This window comes from Harpegnathos saltator, unplaced genomic scaffold (genome assembly GCF_003227715.2).
Source record: "Harpegnathos saltator strain DR-91 unplaced genomic scaffold, Hsal_v8.6 scaffold483, whole genome shotgun sequence".
In the NCBI taxonomy this organism is placed as follows: Eukaryota; Metazoa; Arthropoda; class Insecta; order Hymenoptera; family Formicidae; genus Harpegnathos; species Harpegnathos saltator.
In genome coordinates, this window is record NW_020230297.1 from 32547 (window position 1) to 54207 (window position 21661).

Genomic DNA, 21661 nt, shown 5'->3' on the forward strand with positions numbered 1-21661 from the left:
CGTTTAATTTATGCGGAACTTGACTATCCAGCTTCTTTACCTTGCCGATTTGTTTTAAATGGTTCAATATCATTGGAATAGTAACGTTAATTCTTGTTACTAATTTACACATAGGTTGAGATATATCCGCTTCCACTATAGCTTTCATTTCATCATTATCCACCTTGGTCTGAGGTCGCCCACGTGGCTCATTTTCAAAATAAAAATCGCCAGAGTGAAACTTCTCAAATCATCGACGTATTGTGCCTTCATTAGCTACATCTTCACCAAACATTCATTGATATTTCGAGTTATCTGCGCTGCATTGGTTCCACGACGGAACTCATATTCGAAAATAAGAACAAACCTTTGACTCATACATGGTTACACAAAAATTGCTGTAATAAAAACAATTCGAAAGATAATCGTAAACTAAAACATGCGTTTGAAAGAATGATGATGTATGTTCACAACAACAAAGTATTAAAAACTGTAAAAGTGAAATATCAGAAATATCGACTGTCGAATTAGTACTTAAGAAAATTAGACATTTTATATTTAACGATCTAACAAAAAAAACGGAATAAAATCCGTTACAGATATTTTTTGCAAGAAAAACATTTAAAAAGTATTTAGGACGTTTGGAATAAATTTAGAACACCGGGACATTTTATTTAAAAATGGGACTGCCATGGGAAAAACGGGACAAATGGGAACCTCAGGTATAAGTCAAGACTGCGTTCTGATATTCACTGTCAGTACTGAAAATCTACAGTATACGTGACATGGATTATAGATTTTAGTATTGGCAGTAAATATTGGAACGCAATCCAGGTTACGTGTAAACGTAGTCATTATTGTATCTGATGCATGATGTGTTTTTATTAACAGATGATAAACGGACAGATCGAATCGAGGATACAATGCGCGTAATTAATGAACGTAGTATCCAACGTGCAAAGTAAACAGGCGTGTCATATGATTGCACAAAGGTGCACGGCGATGCGCGATATATGCTTATATTAGTGCATATCATTAACATTCTCCGCTAAACGTTAGCCGAAGGTTGGCGGGAGATACTATCGTCCTCTCTGGTGCCAATGGCAGCCTCTCTGACATGGCAGTCGTTCAACAGCCGGCAAGGAGATCGAAGCGTCGCTTCGATAATTCTCCCACAATCCGAACTTTGCGTCTCGCAATCAGTGTAACGTGGATATCGTGCGAAATTGGTACTGAAAGAAAAAATCTCGTAATCATCTCATAAGTACGGAACGATTGTAATTGTGTCCGAAAATGTTCAATTATACGACGAAATTATATTCCTTCGATAATTATGGAAAGTGTGATGCTACGTTTTTCTAAGTTCTACGTTTATTCGCCTCGTATACTCGTTAGTGATGATGTTGCGCATTTACGAGGGAATTGTTCGTGTCGCATTTCTCTTTTCATTTTTTCTTTTAGTTCGGTATAAAATAGTAGTTAGTTATTGGAATCGTCCGATAAAAAGTTCTGCAATAATATTGTAAAGATGACATGTGAAGTACGCTATAAAAATATCTTCACGCGACCTATAAGATTTTTATTTAAATGAAGTCGATATTATTTGCATACGTAACAATTATTATCACGCGCGATGAAATATTACACGATTTATATCAAATAGAATAACAAAGCTGCGGTTACTAAATTCTTTACAAAATGTCGCTTTCGTTACATTTACGGACGAGCCGTTCGTGTCTTGCCTTAAGTTCTACTTCATTTATCATCTATTAATTAATAATTGTTTACCATATCGAGATATAAAAATGTTTAAACAGAATCAGAATAGATGTTTGAGAGAGAAAGGAATGTCTAATTAGCGATAAGGAAAAGTTACGGTACTTTAATTTTCTGCTACGACATTTTCGGATATATGAAATATTTGACTTTATGTTAACTGATATTAGAGCTGTAATGGAAGTGGTATTTTTAAGAGATTTATTACGTCAGTTTATAATAAATTTTCAATATATTGTAAAATATACATGACTAGGTTTCAAAACGATTTGAACACTTTTCTATGTGTAATTCAGAATGCACGTAGCAAATGTTCAATGAGAGGATCTGGAAATTTTTTAGAAACAAGTTCTCTCATCAGACTATCAACTGCGTTCTGAACTACATCTAAAAGAAGTATTCAAACCGATTCGAAATCCAGTACACGAACTAGTATAACAACCTTAATATGCAATATATAACCAGGTTACCAATATTTTCCAATTGTACACATTGTTCCTGGACATTAAGATTAAACTAATAAATGACAAATTGTAACTTTCTTTAACATATCGTTTCTACTCTTTTCTGAATTATCATTAAATAATAAATTAGTAAGACGTACTATTAAAAAATTAATAACTTAGTTGCATGAGAGACGCATTATTATGCTATTATGCTAGTCTGTGTACGTGTTAGCTGAATGATAAGTCGAGTCAAATGACCTGAAGTACCGCGATTTTTCTTTCACCATATAGGGTAAATTCAGCTAAGATGGCCATATGAAAAAGATAGCCATAATTTAGATAGCAATAATTAAGATAGGTTGTAATTTCTCCAATAATTGCTAAACAGTGCGTAGTTATTCTCAAGATAATTGATATTTATAGTAGTTTATGTGCATACGCTAATCGAAATAATATTATTGTGAATATTATATCATGGCTATCTTACCCGAGTACATTCTTCTTATCTGAATTAAAAATACACGTTCGATTCAGATATATTCTTACGTTGATGATTTACTATATCGAGAGATTCACGTTTTCCTTCCAAGGATTTAGATCAAGGAGCTCCGGGCTCTTACTTTGATAACGAACTTTGTTTATGCGATACGAGCGAGTTGCATTTCAGATTTTACGCATTACGTAATTTCTTAACATTTTACAATTATTTTATATAATTCACCTAATAAATAAAATAAGAATCTGGTGCCAATAATTGCTAATAAGGAAATATTGTTAAGGGGTCTCTGAGAAAATGATGAATAATTAATGAGCATCTCGCCAGATATGATTTACAACTCGCGTTGCAGACACTCGATCGAGGAACGACATTGAAGAGATAATCTTCATACGGATAGTACTTACATCTGTTGCTAATAATGATAAGAAAGTGTTGCTCCTGTTCGTGCCTTTCCGGCTTCAGGGCCGTGTTCAGGCCCCAACAAATCGGACCTGAATACAAGCCGGATTGTATGAAACCAGAATGCATGCCACGGCCGCCTCCGACTACTAAACCTGGTAAGACAAGACTCTATTTCGCCATATTTAGCTTTTATTTATTCGCCGCCAATTGTGAATTTTAAATATACTGATACCTAAAAGATAATGAAATATCATCATTTCGGAAACAGAAATATCTAAAGGATCTGTAAGTTTGGTGTTTGTGTGTTGATATTAATTAGCGTAATACTTTTTTGGCTGCATTATATTATGCAGGAATAGGGAAGAGGATAGTTTCTAATTATAACATTAGCATGATTGTTCTCTAAAAGTTCGAGGAAGGCAATTTCTCGAGTAGTTTGCGTTCTTTATGCCGTTCTAACGTGAGCGCGACTGAATATTCCTGCAAGATTACAATTGCCCGCGCGTATCTTCCGAGAGTTTGGACTACATTAAGAGAAGAATTAAAAATTTCTCGAGATAAAAAGTGTCTTATATTTATCGTTCGTTCTGAGTGGATTGCATTCCCGCATCCTTCACGCCGATCGGTTGATTCTCATTGGAATTCGAATTCGTTGATTCTCCGTTCTTCCTGTGCAGCCGAGTTGTGACGAGTAATTATATGCGACAGTTAAGGAGATCCATGATTTGTTAATAATCGGTCGTTAATTCTCAAATTAACACACACTGGCAGCATTCACGGTCAAATAGATTTTGATAAAAGGGGGCACTCTCAGATATATTTGGCCCGCCACGAACTACCAATTGACCCCTTTGAGCACAGAGTTCATGCGGGCGTGGGCGGACGGCAGGCAAAAAGTAATTAATGAATCAGCGAGAGGCATCGCGCGGCTATAACTAAATCACAGGCGTTCGCGCGTGCTTGTGAAAAAAAAGCATATCACCTCGTCCACAAAATAAATCGGGCGACGATAATACAAGTCTTGCTGTAATATCGTGACGTAGCCATGTTTAACGATTTCCGCTTTTTTTATATACTGATACAATGAACAACATTGTCTGATACTATTTTGCTCTGCAAGTACGAATAGTCATTGCTGATATATTTTTACTAAATACTTTTGATTACTAAATACGAATATTATATAAAATATAAATACTGTCTTGGAATTCAAATTTGATTATCATGTCACAATTTCGGAAAAAATTGATGAGCTGTTCAATTGATAAAATGGATAAGAAACAATAATCTTGAGAGGTTTTATGATGTAATTTGAGATAAGTAGTTATTTTCCTTTTTTTATTATTAACTTCATGCGAAAATTTGAACTTTAAGTTTTAAAATGCATATATTTTTGTTTTACTATGATTTCTCATTTTGGAGATGTAGTTGTTTAAAAGCAGTTTTCTTCCAATATATTGTTTATTAGTTCTTTGTACGTTAATGTATAGCGATATCGCGTTTCTGTAGTTTGTATTTTGTCAATTTCTTATTCCTTTTTGATTTAGTATTTTATGATGATATTACGCTAATGTAGGAAACATTTACGTTTCGTACAATGTAATATCAAGATAGAATAAAGTTCTCTTTTCGTTAATTGCACATGGGAAAAGAATTATTGGGTGAGTGCAAAAGTTCGTGCGGAGTTTGTGAGTAAAAGTCACACAGTGATTAGGCAAACAAAAATCTTTATTCAATCAATGATATATTCTCCATCGTTTTCTATAATCTTTTCCCAACGTTCTGGCAGCATACGGATGCCTTGATCATAAAAACTGCGCGGTTTAGATTCGAAGAACGAAGAGACGCCGTTTTTTAAGGCCTCCAAAGAGTCAAAGTTTTTTCCATTTAAATAATTTTGCAATGACCGGAACAAGTGATAGTCAGATGGTGCGATATCAGGAGAATACGGTGGATGCGTTAAGACATCCCATTTCAGGCTCTTCAGTTTGCGCAGCGTCTTTTTCGAAACGTGTGGTCTGGCGTTGTCGTGATGAAAGACGACTCCCTTGCGATTTGACAAAATCGGACGTTTCTCTTTTATTTCTCGATTCAGATTGGTTAATTGGCGACAGTACTTGTCCGAATCAATCGTTTCGCCAGCGGGGAGAAGCTCGAAATAGATTATGCCCTTGCAATCCCACCAAACAGAGAGCATCACCTTCATCGGGTGCAAACTGGCCTTTGGCATTGCGTCACCATGCTCACCTGATTGTTTCCATGTCCGTTTGCGCTGAACATTGTTGTAGAGGACCCATTTCTCATCGCCCGTCACTAGTCGATTCAAAAACGACTCGTTATTGAGCCGCCCGAGTAAAGAAACGGCTGCAGAAATTCGTTTGATTTTGTTCTTCTCGGTCAGCAAATGGGGCACCCATATATCGAGCTTCAAATCGAATCCCATCTTTTTTAAACGCCGAAAAGCGGTTGATCGGTCAACGTTTAGTGCTGTAGCAACTTCTTCTATTGAAATTCGCGGATTATTGAGCACTAAAGTACGCAAAACATCGTCATCAATGTCAGAAGGTCGACCAGAGCGTGGCTCGTCTTCAAGGTTAAATTCTCCGCGCCGAAATTTAGCAAACCATTTTTCCACAGTTCGTTTAGCTGGTGCTTCATCCTGATAAACATCCTGAATGTTTTTTACGGCTGCGGCAACGTTTATTCCCTTCCGAAACTCGTAAAGCATAACATGCCGTAAATGCACCTTATCGATACTCATTTTAAAGTGATATTTCTCGAAGCAGTTTGTATGAAAACAAATGATTTTTTTTTTAATAACAGCTGAAGACATCACCTTTCCAATGTTATATAATATGTAGATGGAAGTATTAATGACAACACTTTACGACGCTTATAACTCCATCTATTGAAACTCCGCACGAACTTTTGCACTCACCCAATACTTTTAAATAGTTTTATTTCCAAAAAGTAAAACCATACTAGAATGAAGAAACATATTTTAAAGCTTCATATTCTCGCTCTCTCTCTCCCTCTCTCTTTTTCTCTCTCTCTTCCTCTCTCTCTCTCTCTCTCTCTCTCTCTCTCTCTCTCTCTCTCTCTTTCTCTCTCTCTTTTTCCTTTTCGCATGATATATATTAATAAAGTTTAAAATAATAATTTTCTGTCGTTGCTACAATGTCATAGAATTATTGCAATATTTTAAATCTTTGATTGCATTTTTTAAAAAATTGTTACATTATAACTACATTTGGATATCGAATTCGTGTCTAGCGGGGAAAAGTCTATTCGGAAAAGTTTATTCTTTGTCGGAAAAGGCTGTTCGCATTCGTGGAGCCAAAGAGAGATCAAAACTTGTTGAACAGTACCATATAATGCCGAGACGCATGGGATATATTAGAGGATAGTTTCATATACGAATTATTTCGTAATTCATATGCGAGGAAAACCTTTTGTTTTATATGCCAGTTATGAATAAACTCGCATAATTAATACTTGCGTTTCTTTTTGCGAGGATTAATTCTAATTGTACGTTTTAATAAATAATGAATATAATTGATCAACAGATGAAAATTTTTATATAGAATTATATAGGATAGAATTTCTATATAGAAATAAAGTTTCCTATATCACTATCGCCGGATATATATTTATAATCGGATCTTATATTTAAGATCGTCTTAATATTTCATCTTGAGATGTTTCGTAATCAATAAACCGACTTGTGCGGTACTTGAAGATGAAGTTAAGACGGTCTTAAACATAAGATCATGCTATAAATATCGACTTACGTCAAAGTGTCACTATGATAATCATTGCATTAAGTTTTTCGTTTCATATTTTGTTCGTACTTTCGAGATAATTTTTAATTTAAGCGACACAGTAGCATCACTATATTCAGTATTTAATATTTTAGAATGCGATATATGTAATTGTTTCCAGTCTTTCTTTTGGCTTTTGAAGTTGTTTGAAGTTTGAAGTTTCGCGATCACGGTTAATTTACGGGTTATATGCTTATAATTATGCTCGATTTTTTTGTACGATTTGCTGTATGATAGCTTATATACTCAGCTTCAATATGATTTGCACATTTTCTTGACGCAGTTTGAAACGTAGGCAATGGTCCAAAAAGAATTTAATTTCTGAGAATTAATCGAAAACAATTGTCTAATCGGTTATGTCTCAATCTGAATCGAAAATGTATTCAAATTGCATGAAATCAAGTATACTTTGCTGTACATGGAATATAGTGGTGACTTATAAAGTGACATTTAAATTTTTTATTGTGGTAATTAGAATTTATTACACCATATAAACACTTTTTTATATACTTCAATTAAAATACCAATTTGATTTCCGCGATATTTTGTTAAATTTAATTGTAATGCACAAACTCTTCCATACATAAAACTTCTTGATACCCTTATCTTTTACGGCAAATATTTGTAAATATATAAAATACTTAGAAACATTTGGTACAACGTTTAACACAACTTTCAACAATTTTAATATTAAGAAAAGTGTAAATGTAATTTTATAGAAACGACACGTGATATTGACAATATTATTATGATACAATATAACATATATATGCAAATAAAACTCGAGCATTTGATTGTTTCTGATGCACTGATTAATGTATTAAAGGAAGCATACATGAAATAATTGCATGATATATTACGTTCTATGTATAGCAGCTTACGTTTAGCATAGCAATCGTTTAGATAACGTTTAAAACGCTTATATTGTGCTTATAGACAAATTAATTAAATAAACGAGTCAACCAATTTTTGTGTACGAGCTTATGCATTGAGAAGTTCAAGAGTTGTCACAGTTTTAAATAGAAGTACAATATGAAAGAATAATTAACCGGATAAGTCCCATTTAAGTAATAATTTTAATTCTCGTATAATTATTAAACAATTAAATAAATCTTTTTAATTAAGTTGAAATTTGAACAGTTGAACAGAATTTGTTTTGACACGGAAATTTGTACCTACCGAAAGATGAATTCTCCGAAACAATTCAGGAATCTGCGGATGTTTGGCAATAATTGCACCATATCTAATTCAATCTAGAGTTAAGTGGGACACCATAAAGGCCCTTTTCTGAAAGATGTTTTCCGACTTCTAATTTCGGAATAGTGGTCAAGGACGGTGCAAGGCTCGTGAGTTTTGCAACATGACGAGAGAGCTCTCGAATTTCGGGTGAATGGTGAGAAAATATAATGCTGACGCGCGCACGTCAGCGTATTACACCGTATATGCAACGCTATGATGTCACCGTGTCGTCGCTCAGAAAGAAATCGCAAGGCCGTTTTAAATTTGATTCACTGACGGTAACTTTATTATCAGCATTTGAACGATTGACAAGGCAAGCATTAACACGTGTAGAAGTGAGGATTCTTGGTCGATTATTATCTCAGCAGCCGACTCAAACGTTGTTGACTGCGACTCGATTATATATCACAAAATATGTATTAGGTGTTTTTATTAGTTTTGAGGGCCTAATATAAATGGCTATAGCTAGAACCTGAAAAGTGGGAAAAAGTTATAGCTAATAATAGGAAATATTTTGAATAAAATATAATTTAACATCTCTCAAAAATAAATATGTTTTTTTTGCAGAAATCCTCAAAACTAACCGGAACATTTAATATTAATAATAATAGTTAATAATACGTTCATGCCATATGTCTATTTTGCATCGTGTACAAACTTGCGAATTTTCGTTAGAGCTCGAATCGGAAAGGCGGCAATATTTAACGACGAACAGATTTTCGGAGGATGAAAACGGATATTTTTGCGAGAGGATCAGATTGTCTTGCATCTCTGTTGCGAGAAGTACAGCCTCCATGCGTTTCGACGAACGGTTGGACGATTTGCAAATAAACGCGCGTCTCACCGATATGACAACGCGGCGATTTGTGCTTCTCGCTCGAGTATGCTTTGTTGTTGGAAAAATATACTTAGCCAGATGAGAAGTGTCATCTTTCACTTTTTCTATCCTCCCCCCCCCCTCTCTTCTTCCGCTCTTCTCTACAAGATAAGGTCTTCGTTGTACCGCGTTGCTGCGTGCACGGATTATCTGTATTCGTATCGACAGTATTATTCATAATTTACGACATATTTTAATATATGTTCATCATACAGCCGCTTTAATCGTGCGCTTTCTTCGCAAGGGATTCCATTTGTTCGGGCCTGATCTTGAACTTTCATTCAAGAGAGTCTTTTTTCCAAGTTTCATGATCATAGTACGTTGCCATGAATGAAAGCAACATTACGTAAGCAGTCGCGGCGTCTGATGGTCAAGCGGTGACATCACTTTCGCTGACGCAAACCCGTTTTATTATCGCTGTCACTTACACTGGAATTATTCGAACATACTGCGACTATTTCTGTTAGTAATTAAAAGCTAAGTAGTTTGGGAGAAACGATCTACGTTCCTTGAGTTCACACGAAAGTCTAGTCACGCTTCTTCAAATATCTAACATTGCTTCGCAGGTTTAGAATATTTTATAAAAATCATCTGCTTGCACGCGCGCTTTCTTGAAAAACAGATAACTCTCAGGCCAAAGAGCTCTTTCATCATACTGAGGCATGTATGAGATACAATTTAATTAGAATCTCCGAGATTCTTTTTCACCGAAATGTCGACCGCCTTGGTTAGTCATAAAAACTTTGGCGAGTCTAGAGTTTCCGCGAAATTTTTGATCAGGGATTCTTCTCGTTAAGTCATGCTCGCCGAGATAACTTCTCGCTTGTTGACTCATTTTCTTCCGCATAAAAATGCCGCACTTCTTAGGACGCACGCTCGTTATCTCATCCTGTAGGTACTTTTGATGTACTTTGCGCGGCAATTACTAGATTCTAATGTACATCAATGTGAGATCAACAAGTTACTCGGAAACGAGCACTTAGCGCATTCGCCTTGATCCAAGCCGCATTCCGGTCAGGAATCTTAATCGCAACGCTCTAAAGGAGTTGCCGCATTCGTGTACACATACGACGCGCACAGAAAGCGCGTCTCGTAAAACTTTACCGAGCGTCCTTCCAATCGTCATTTATCCGCACGATACGTTAATGTGAGGAAGAAGTGCTATTTGCATTTAGTGACGCGCTTAGTTCCTCTTTCTTATTTTTTATCTTTTAGCTGCAAACGAAAATAGCCTAATGATGCAATTCCGAAGACGAAACACTGGTAGACTGTAGAAAATCCAAGTCTGTTACTTATAAAACAAGGAAATCAATCCCGCATGGCGCGAAATGTCGAATGATTAATGAGGGCGAGCGAGGCTCGGGGATTTGGAGCGACCTGTACACTTGGCCAAGTTCTCGCTGTTATTTTTGCACGGAAACAATACTTACGCACGTGTCCGTGATATAAATCCCGTTACTGAGTCACTTGAGCGCCATCATTTTCGCATTAAAACTGATGAAGTAAGCGAATTACAGTGACAATATAATTAGAGCGGGTACAGTCGTTATTTGTCATTGAATGACTCGCGTAATGCTGATTTAAAGTAATTATGTCAGTAAGTGTCATATTCCCGGGAGCTTTTAAACGGAGCTACTCTGTGTTACATGGAAAACATACTGTTGCATCAACATCATTAGACTTGTGATTGAATCGATGTCTTCTTTACAACAGCATTTTTTCCATATATTTATTAAACAAAGTTACATTCCTATACACTTATTAGGTGTTCCGCTTAGTTTTGAGGGCTTAATTTAGATGGTTATAGCTAGAAAGCTACTGGAGATTTTGAAAGTTGGTACGCCATTTTAAAACCTGGACATTTCTACAAATAATTTGACACATGGCATGTGCTTTCGTGAATATAACTACACTTTTTATATGATTGAAAATGGAGCGTGATAAAGAGCATTTTCGATATTTACTGTTTTATTATTTCGATTCGAAAAAAATGACTGCTGAAACCTACCGATTCATCTCAAAAACTTATTCTGACTTTTTTCTATTGGTTAAAATATGCGAGTACTGGTATTGCGCGGCGATTTCGGCGTGGTGATTTCGATTTGGAAGACAAAAAACATTCAGGTCAACCAAAAAAGTTTGAAGATGCCGAATTGCAGGTATTGTTAAATGAAAACTTAGCTCAAACGCTCCAAGAACTAAGTGAAGCATTAAATATTGGTAAATCAACTGTTTCAGATAGTTTACACGCAATGCGGAAAATTAAAAAAAGGCAAATAAGTTCCACATGCATTGTCTAAATTGGCTAATCAAAATTGGTTAACCATTTGCACTTCATTGTTTTCTCATTATAAAAAGAAGCAGTTCTTGCATCAAATAATAACTGGTGATAAAAATAGATCTACTATGATAATCCTAAGCATAAAAAGTTGTGGATAAATTCAGACCAATCATCGACAACGACTCCAAAATACAAGATCCACAGAAGTAAGGTTTTATTATTTGCATTTGGTGGAGCATGAAAGGCGTCTTATTTTATAAGTTGCTACAACCGAATCGAACAATAACTGCTGTGTATTATCAACAACAATTAATCAATTTAAATCATGCTTTAACCCAGAAACGTCTAGTAATAGCTTAAAGAAAATGCAAAATGATATTGTTGCACGACAATGCTCGACCGCACGTTGCACGTTGCAAGATCAGTTAAGTAAATATTATCGGCATTTTAATGGGAGGTTCTACCATACGCTGCGTATTCACCAGACTGTGCTCCTTCCGATTACCATTTGTTTCGATCTACGCAACATAACGTTGTTGATCAGCACTTCAAATCATATAAAGAAATGCAAAAATGTCTCGATGAGTGGATTGCTTGGAAGTACAAACATTTCTTTTATCGCGGAATTCACTTGTTGCCTGAAAAATGAGGAAAAGTTATAGCCAGCGACGGAAAACATTTTGAAAAAAATATAATTTAACATCTCTCGAAAATGTGTTTCTTTGCAAAAAATTCCTCAAAACTAACTGAGACACCTAATATTAGGTAATAAACTTAGTTTCCGCCGCTCACGATAGATGGTTCCAGCCGCAAAAGTAATAAACTTTGTCAGCTGAAGCTGATTATCTTTTAAAGGTTAGACATCTATCAATAAAATTCAGTGCGCTAAGGTTAATTTTTATAGAAGCAGAAATATTTATTCATCGATTTAAAATGAATCATGATAAATGGTTTTTTTGACATTTTTACTTCTTCACTACTTTGATTTGAAAAAAAAACTGCAGCTGAAGCGCATCAATTGATTTCTGAAACTTATGATGAACAAGTTCCATCGGAAAGAACATGTAGAGAGTAGTTTAAATGATTCAGATGTGGTGATTTAAGTTTGGAAGACAAAAACGTTCCGAACAGCCGAAAAAGTTTGAGGACGCTAAATTGCAAGCATTATTGGGTGAAAATCCAACTCCAACATTCGAAGAATTGTCAAAAGTATTAAATGTTACCCCAAAGTTTGTTTTTAAGCGTTTACGTGCTATGGGAAAAATCCAAAAAAAAAGAAAATAGCTGCCATACATGAATTATCCGAAAATGCCATCATGAATTGTTTGTCCATCGCGACTTCTTTGCTTATCAGGTTGAAAAAAGAATTTTTTATGGCGTATTGTGACTGGCGATGAAAAGTAGATTTATTTCAATAATTCCAAGCGGAAAAATCATGAATAGTCTTCGGCCAACCATCAACATCAATGTCAAAACAGAATATTTATGGTCATAAGGCATTGCTCTGTATTTAGTGAGAACATGAAGGCGTGTTTTATTATAAACTACAGCAACCGAACGAAACAAGTCACGACCGCTAATAACAACAATTGCACTGATTGAACGATAAACTGATGAGAAACAGGCGAAAAATCAGTAGCCAGTAATCGACACAAAATAATTATTTTGCATGACAACGCGTGACCACAATGTAAGAACCATAAAAGAAACACTGTTGGAGCTTGAATGGGAAGTTCCTTTGAACTCAGTCTATTTTCCAGACTTGACCCTATCGAATTATCACCTTTTCTGATCGATGCAACACGTGCTCGCCGATACATACTTCTTCAATTACGAAGAAGTTCGAAAATGAGTAGATAAATGGATTGTTTAACCCATTAACGCCCAAAAGTTCTAAAATATTAGCCTTGCTTTGCAACTATATTTTATGTAGAGAAACATATTATATAAGGTTGGAATAGCATTTCCTTATGTTTTCGGGGACGTTCTACAAGATTTCGGCATCAGAATTCGTTTAGATTCACAATAAAATCCAATATGGCGGAATTTTTGGAAAAAAGTGAAAAATCGACAATTTTACTATTTATAAGCTTGATTTCGCATCAAAAACGTTATTTTGATATAGATACAAGTGTCACATTTTGTCTAAAAAATATTGAACTTTCAAGGTATGCATTGGTGAAAATGTGAATTCAAGATGGCTGCCTCAAAACGGCGGTTTGAGTGAAAAAAACTTAAAAAATAATGTATTTTTAGAATAACTTCGCGAAATTCTAGTATTTAGCATCAATTTAGTATCCAGGATACTGATTTTAGGATATTTGCTAACAACTAATTCATATTAGAGAATTTCAAAATGGCGGATTCAAGATGGCGACTAAAAGGCACGAATAATCGTGAAAATTTTCAGATTTCCATGAATTTTCCTCTATTATTTTCATATTCATGAATTATTTTCGTGACGTACGCACGCACATATACAGGGTGGGTAATTATAAACTTACAAACTTCATAAAAACGTAAAAAATATCAAGATAAGTACAACGGACGGGCAAAAATTGGAAGCGACTACATAAATTTTTTAGAAAAATTATTAAATAAATGAGCGAATAAATGCGCAGTGGTCGGACATCGCGGGCCTGCTACTCCAAACAGCTTTTGATACGAAATCAAGCTTATAAATAGTAAAATTGTCGATTTTTCACGACTTTTTTCCAAAAATTCCGCCATATTGGATTTTATTGTGAATCTAAACGAATTCTGATGCCGGAATCTTGTAGAATGACCCCGAAAACATAAGAGAATGCTATTCCAACCTTATATAATATGTTTCTCTACATAAAAAACAATTGCAAAGTAAGGCTAATATTTTAGGACTTTTGGGCGTTAATGGGTTAAAAAAACAGCTCGTTTTATCATCGCGGAATTCAGCTTTTGCCGAAAAGATGGGGAAAAGTAATAGAAAGCGATGGGAAATATTTTGAGTAATATATTGATCCATTTTCTTATTAAAATAAATCCATTTTTCAAGCAAAAAACGGCGGAAACTAGGTTTAATATCTAATATTTTACTTTCTAAGTAATTAATATTAATTTGGAATAAATAGTTGAAATAAAAAAAACATATTTTTTATTTTTTCGTACTGATATTTCATGTATGTATCAGTCAATCTAGTAGAGATATGTGGATAATAGGTAGAAGTGCATAAATGTTTAATGTTTAAATGTTTAAATATGTGTACACATATATATATACATTTCTAGCGCTATTATAAATTATAAATTATATTTTGCGGTATTTGCGATAGAAAACGACCGTAGTAATTGATCGAGTAACTCTAAAATTTTTGTTCAATACTTCACTATAATATATTATATTTTATATATTTCACATAAATTATTTATTTCTTAATATTTCAATGCACTCCTGTTGAAAATAAATAAAAATGGAGAGTTCCGAAAATTCGAGTTTCCGAGTTATAATAGATAAATATCTGCTTATAAAATTTACACCAAAATAGACTGAAAATATTCAATATACAAATATTATTGATAAATAAAACTGTTTCGAATTCGATGCTATTATTAACAACCGCGTCCAGTAGAAAAAGTTGTTTACTAAGCGTTTAGTGATTATCGCTTTTGATTGGCCGTTCTCCGTGATCTGTCAAAGATCTAAAAAAATACTCAAATCATAGGTAATAATTAGAAATGTACGAACTATTCAAATTCGAATCGAATCGAATCAAATTACATTACAATAGATTCGATTCAATTCCGAATCCGTATGATTCGAATTCGAATAATACGAAATCAAATACATTATTGTTTGCGTGCATCAGCTATAAAACGGGCTATCTGGGCTTGTATGTTTGGACCCTTAACTTGTAATTAACTTAACTTATAACTAATAACTTTATTATAAATTACTTTAAATATTTAAATATATATTTTACTTTAAGATGATATTACAATATAAATATTCCCTTTCATATTAAAATCTTCCATCATTATTTGCATGTTTAATAGTCATGTTAAATTTTATAATGATTCGATTCGATTTTATTCGATTCGATTCGAATTCGAGTAAAATTTTACAAATTCGATTCGATTCGACATAAAAATTCTTGATTCGCATAACTCTAGTAATAATCACTTAGCGCTTTTTAATAAGTAAACAGCTTTTTCCTGCTAAACGCGGTCAATTTTTTGTATTCTCCTGACCAATTTTCTTAATAGAGGTCAGCGCGCTAACTTCCAATAGATGTTTTTTTTTTAACAATAATAAGATGTTAATTTCGCTCTTGTCTTAGACTCAAACAAGTTGACATTGAAGCTGTTTTGCACGATAAAAACATACAGACACCGATCATCGATAATTCTGAGTGTGTTAACGCGAGAAATAATAATTCACATATATAGGAAACGATTAGTAGTTTGAAAAGTATCTAAGCCGCATGCGGTGATCGCGAATCATCGACTAATATGGAGCATATGAAGAACCTGAAATCTACCGCGAATCGGTTAACTGTCAGTTCATCGAATTAAACTGTACTATGTATCAACCAGAAATGGTGATTGCGAATTGACAGTGATGAAGCGATTTCTTTTTACATGTGTTCTCTGTATTAAACAAGTTGTATAAAAGTAGAAAAAGTAGAAAAACTAGAAAAATACTAGCGTAAAAACGTCAAGTCGACAATACTAATGATGTTATTAGGAGTACAAATAAGTTTCCGCCGTTTTCTATCAAAAATTAGGAATTTATTGTGAAAGAACGGTACATTACGTTTTATTCAAAGTATTGTCCATCACTAGCCACTACTTTTTCCCATCTTTCTGGCAGCATTCGGATACCACGTCGGAAGAACTCTTCATCTTTTGAGGCTATCCACGAATCGACCCAATTTTTAGTATCTTCATATGATGTAAAGTGCTGCTTAGCCAGGCCATGTGCCATCGACCGGAACAAGTGATAATCGGAAGGGGCAATGTCTGGTGAATACGGCGGGTGGGGTAGAACTTCCCAATTAAGTGTTTCCAAATAGGTTTTGACCGGTTTTGCAACATGTGGCCGAGCGTTGTCATGTAGGAGAATAATTTTGTCGTGTCTGGAGTAGTAATGGGCGCGTTTTTCCTTGGTGCTCGGCTCAATCTCATTAATTGTGTTCGGTAGAGAGCTCCAGTAATGGTTTCGCTCGGTTTGAACAACTCATAATACACGACACCAAGCTGATCCCACCAAATACACAGCATGAGTTTTTTCGATGTTGAAGCATGGCCAGGTGGTCCCCATGATTTTCTCTTCTTTGGGTTATCGTAGTGGATCCATTTTTCATCACCAGTGACTATACGATGCAAAAAACCCTTTCTTTTATGCCTGGCAAGCAGCATTTCGCACGTGCAAAATCGGCGTTCAACGTCTCTCGGCTTCAGCTCGTATGGAACCCAATTTCCTTGTTTTTGAATCATTCCCAACGATTTTAAACGATGTGAAATTGCTTGTTGAGTCACTTCTAATGTAAATGCAAGTTCTTCTTGGGTTTGTCACGAATCTTCCTCCAATAATGCTTCCAATTCCGTGTCTTCGTACACTTTCGGCCTTCCACTACGTTCTTTGTCTTCCACGTCAAACTCACCGTTTTTAAACTTGTGAAACCACTCACGACAACTTCTCTCACTTAAAGCAGTCTCACCATATGCTTCTAGAAGCAATCGATGCGCCTCAGCTGCAGATTTCTTCAAATTAAAGAAGTAAATCGAAAGTTCCCGCAAATGATGTTTATTCGGCACAAAACTTGACATTTTCGCAAGAAAAATTTATATGATGCTGATACGGAGTCACTAATATTTCAAGGTTATGTTGTTACCAGATGTCCAAACTTACGATATTACGTTTTACATCTGACAATTTCAACATAACCTTCTGGTGGGACCATCTTTAGTCAAACGGCGGAAACTTATTTGTACTCTTAATATTACTCGTGGAATTTCAACATTTGCATTTATCACGACTAGGAATTACAAAAATGAAAGAGGAAGAAACCGCGTTTCGTTAAAATATTAGATTTAAGTCTCAAACATTTTGCGATATTTGCGATACTATGGCGATACTATAATATCATTGCATCCTGAATTGAAGTTTTGTTTCTATTATATATTACTTTGTTATATATAACTTTGGAAATTATATTGCAATTGATTGTTTACCGCTGTTTGTTCTATGTTTAAGCTTCATAAAGAATTTGTTTTAGAAATATTCAATATTTGAACTATATTTGACTTGCATTTATTTTTTTTTATTTCAATAAATAAAGTATTTTATATCTTTTAAAAAAATGTTTCAAATAAAAGTTTTATGGCTTCGAAGGGGAAAATGATAATATTATCAACTTACTATTTTAGAGATTTCATCATGGCGGCCATTTTTTTAATGGAAGTCGATTTTTTTCTCGAAATAAAAGTTGTAGCTGACGATGAGATGAGTATAACAGTTTTCTGTTTTTTGAAAGTGAGTCATTTTTCAGTGCGTTATAGCGTTCCTAAGTTTATAACCTAAATTAAAAACTTCCACCCTCATACAATATGCATATACGTTTTGTGACTCCAAACCGCCCTCTATTTCTATGTGTGTGTACGTGTGTATGTGTGTGTGTGTGTGATGTGTGCACACGTGTACGTGTGTGCTATCACATGGAATCAGTCTAGATAACGGATAAGGACAATAGGAACGAATAGGGACTCTGAGGAGTGAGCACGCGTCGAAATAGGTGATTGAAAAAGAATTTTAGCCATTCCGGGGAAAGCGCGACCCAGTCCAGCAATTGTGACCGATGCGCGGCGAGGGAAAGGATAAAATTCTGCTGCTATTTGGCTATGTGTTAGTCTTATCTCGCCGTGCACTGATAACAGTTGCTAAATCACGCTGTGAAGCCTCGGCCTCGTAGCCGATCGGCTACAATACTCGTCCAATACTATCTCGGCGTGTGTCGTTCGTCAGATTTCTGTAAGTAGAAACTCGATAATTCTTGCGAATATCGCAAAATGATATAGGACTTTTTGTTTGCTTTAATCTACGTCCCTCAGATACCATTGTTCTGGAACATCCTGTATACCTATTCAATAATTCCATGCTGTTCGCGGAAGCCAAATTGATTTTTTGGAATTATTATTTCCAAGAGAGAGATTTCAATATTGTAAGCAAGATTTTTTCGAATAATTTTGACAAAATCTGTGGTAGACTTATAGGTTTGTTTGATTCTATTCTATTGGTAAATTCTTCTAGCTTTAGAATAAAAATAATTTATTGTTACTTTTCATTATATTATTTCCCATTGAGGCCAGTTTAAAATGTGACATTAACTATTGGCGTGATAAAAGCAAATGCCTTCTTGAATAATTTTTTCCAAATTCTTCTTGCAGTAAAATCGTAACTGTACACTATCTGTAGAGTTTGATGAGCTTATCATTTTCCTTATTTCTTTTAGAGATGTACTCTTTATGAGAAATGAGAGTTGATCAACAGAGTCTAAAAAATATTTTAATTTATCTTCACCTTCAACTTTATATATTGCTTATTGGATATTAAAAGAACATCGAATGGAAATGGAATATCACAGTAACAAAACATTAATTAATTCTGAAGCGAGTTGTAGAACAGAATTTGTAGTTAATTTATAGAATCAAAATTTCAATCTATACGATGTCTTCTTCAACTTATCTTAAATCTGAAGGCTCTACAATCTTCTTAATGATCTGCCACATAGCTTTCAGAATCTCTCTAAAATTGAAAAGAGGGATTGTCACCATACTGTATGAATTTCGATTTAAATTAGGGTTTGTACGAAAGTGTGGTATATGGAAATATTTTTACATATCAAGAACATGGAATTCAATCATTTATGTGCACTGTGATGACGTAATGGCACAAGCATGTAATTAGTCTTTTTCCTAATTATTGATCAATATTGTTTTGCCGACTCGATGAAGATTTTCCGATGCGAGAAATCGACCGATTGGCAGAGGCCCCAAACACGGCGGACAAAGCGTTTCTTGGAATTCGAGTAGGTTTTAATGACTTTTTTAACGAGCATAATATCCACGTTTACCGTGGTCTTGTAGGTGAGTAATTTGCATAAATCACGAAACGCTATATCTTTCCCTCGACATCTAAATAAACGCCAATAAAGGAATTGAAAACGGCATTTCATTGAAATTTGCAATAAATTATCCTCCCTTTTCCCATCTCGACTGTGCGCCGATTATGTATCACCGTTGTAATTTATGGGGACATATAGAAAAGTAGGTGACTCCTACTAACAAGTAGGTGTCACCGATGACGCCATGTATGGTTGTGGTCGTCGTTGCAACTCGCACGTATGTCCTTGGAAATTACTCTTAGAACGCAGCATCCTACCTCTCAGGTGGTTTTCTTTCTTCCTCCTCGTCACTGTCGGCGTCGGTGAGCTTTTCAGTCATTCGGCGAGCTCACATGCGACACGTTCCTCGTCGATGTATCCAGTTTTCCGTTCGTATCCACAACCGGTGCACCCGGTGCATCCGGATCGTCGCAGGATGTTTTACAGATTCTACGATCGCTACCGACTCTTCAATGACCGGAGTGTTCGGCCGTTTCCGTTCAGGTTCTACTGTGAGTCTACGTCGCATTCTAGAAATTTTAAGAAGAAAGTCACACTAGGATATCCGGAAGAGACGGATATATGAAACGCATTTATTGTTTGAAGCTTTATATTCAGCTTTATATTAGAAAGAAATTAGTTCATGTAAGCCTAATTAACCACAACAGTAATATTACAATTCCTCATCCGGAGAGAGTAATGTAAGTGTAATATAACGCATGTTGTATATAACAGTTACATCATTCCAAGCAAGAAATTATAATATTGATGTACTGATTACTATCAGTTGGTGTTTACTAGGAGAGGATAGTTTATATTAAAATAGTCGCATTGCTGATAGAAGACAAAACGAATCGACGATACAAGCGGCTATCGGAAAAAGATATTTTATTATTTCGAGCGAATTATTTGTTTGCAGGGGAAGACTTTGGCGTGCCGGTATTGACGATTTACTATGTGGACCCTTGCATTGAAGAGAACGGCGAGAAACATCGGACGTACAGATACGAACTAATGACACGGCAGGCTGACAGAGCGAGACTGGTTGTCAGACGTGGTCAGGAGTTCTATTTGCACCTCGGTTTGTCACGAAACTATGATCCTGCCATCGATGGAGTCTCTATCGTTTTCACCCTGGACGGTATCGAAAAGCCGCAATACGGACATGGTACTCTGGTTGCAACAGCTCTGCTCAATCCTGGCGAGATCTCAGAGGCTGACTGGCAAGTCACTATAGATGCCATAGAACTGAATTTCTTAAGGATCAAGGCAAGTTGAAGGAGCCATTATCTAAGATTTCTAGCGATTTCAGTTTTTGCAAGATGATTTGCAAGATGATGCAACTGGAATCGATAATTCCTCGACACTAAAACAGTCATTGAATGCCGATTAATTTCGTAACTTTTTGTGATATATACCTCTTTCTCCCCCCTTCCCATTTTGTCTGTCATTCTTCTCCCTCTCTGATGCTCTCATTTATAACTCATTCATAGTTATCTTTAAACATGCACTCATGCAATGCGTCCTCGATTTTGAAAAACGCACAGCTTTGTGGCTGCTACAAAATGATCATATAATTTAAGTCGTTGTTTAATCATTCATTATGTATTGACTTTTTGCTTTCTACGCTATTACTTTTTAGCGCTATCACTGTTATTGTGTATCACAAATATCCTTCATGTTTTTCTTGTTATTCTAATAATCACATAGTCCTGAGCAATGACTACTTACACTTTACTTTGTTATACTATCACTGTTTACTTTTTTCTGTACTTTTTTATTCATATCCTTCTACACGTTTTTCTTTGCATTATTAATTTTAGTTTATTTAGAAACACGAATAGTTTCAAATCTTTCTGTCTCAAAGATATTTTTTATTCTTCATTTTTGTCCCTCTTCTATTCTTTCTTTTATCTTATTTAATTTTTTATTTTCTTCTTTTATTTTCTTTTTTCTTATTTTATTTTTATTCTATTTTTATTCTATATTTTATTCTATTATTTTATTATTTTCAATTTTTTTGTTTTCTTCTTTTACCTTGCCATATTTAGCTCTGTACGTTATTTATTTTTCCAGTTTTTTCTTTCTAGCTATACATAAATGCATTATTAATAAAATACTACATGTATTATGTTTATAATAAATTATATAATTGTCATTTATAATAAATTATATAATTGTCATATATTCTCTGGAAGACTTG

General features: G+C 34.9%; 1 protein-coding gene across 4 annotated transcripts in view; it reads left to right on the forward strand.

Annotated features, from left to right (window-relative positions):
• Nucleotides 1–1116: 1116 nt before the first annotated feature.
• Tg (transglutaminase) overlaps nucleotides 1117–21661 on the forward strand; it is a 31328-nt gene continuing 10783 nt past the window's right edge. The window contains exons 1-3 of one of the 4 annotated variants that reach the window (XM_011149077.3): nucleotides 1117–1243; nucleotides 3025–3257; nucleotides 20378–20727. In XM_011149077.3, coding sequence (XP_011147379.2) covers nucleotides 3119–3257; nucleotides 20378–20727 — 489 coding nt within the window. In that variant the 5' untranslated portion in view covers nucleotides 1117–1243; nucleotides 3025–3118. Of the gene's footprint in view, nucleotides 1244–2349; nucleotides 3258–19807; nucleotides 19971–20377; nucleotides 20728–21661 lie in introns of those variants that run through there. The other 3 variants (XM_011149078.3, XM_011149076.3, XM_011149075.3) reach the window with 3 other exon arrangements.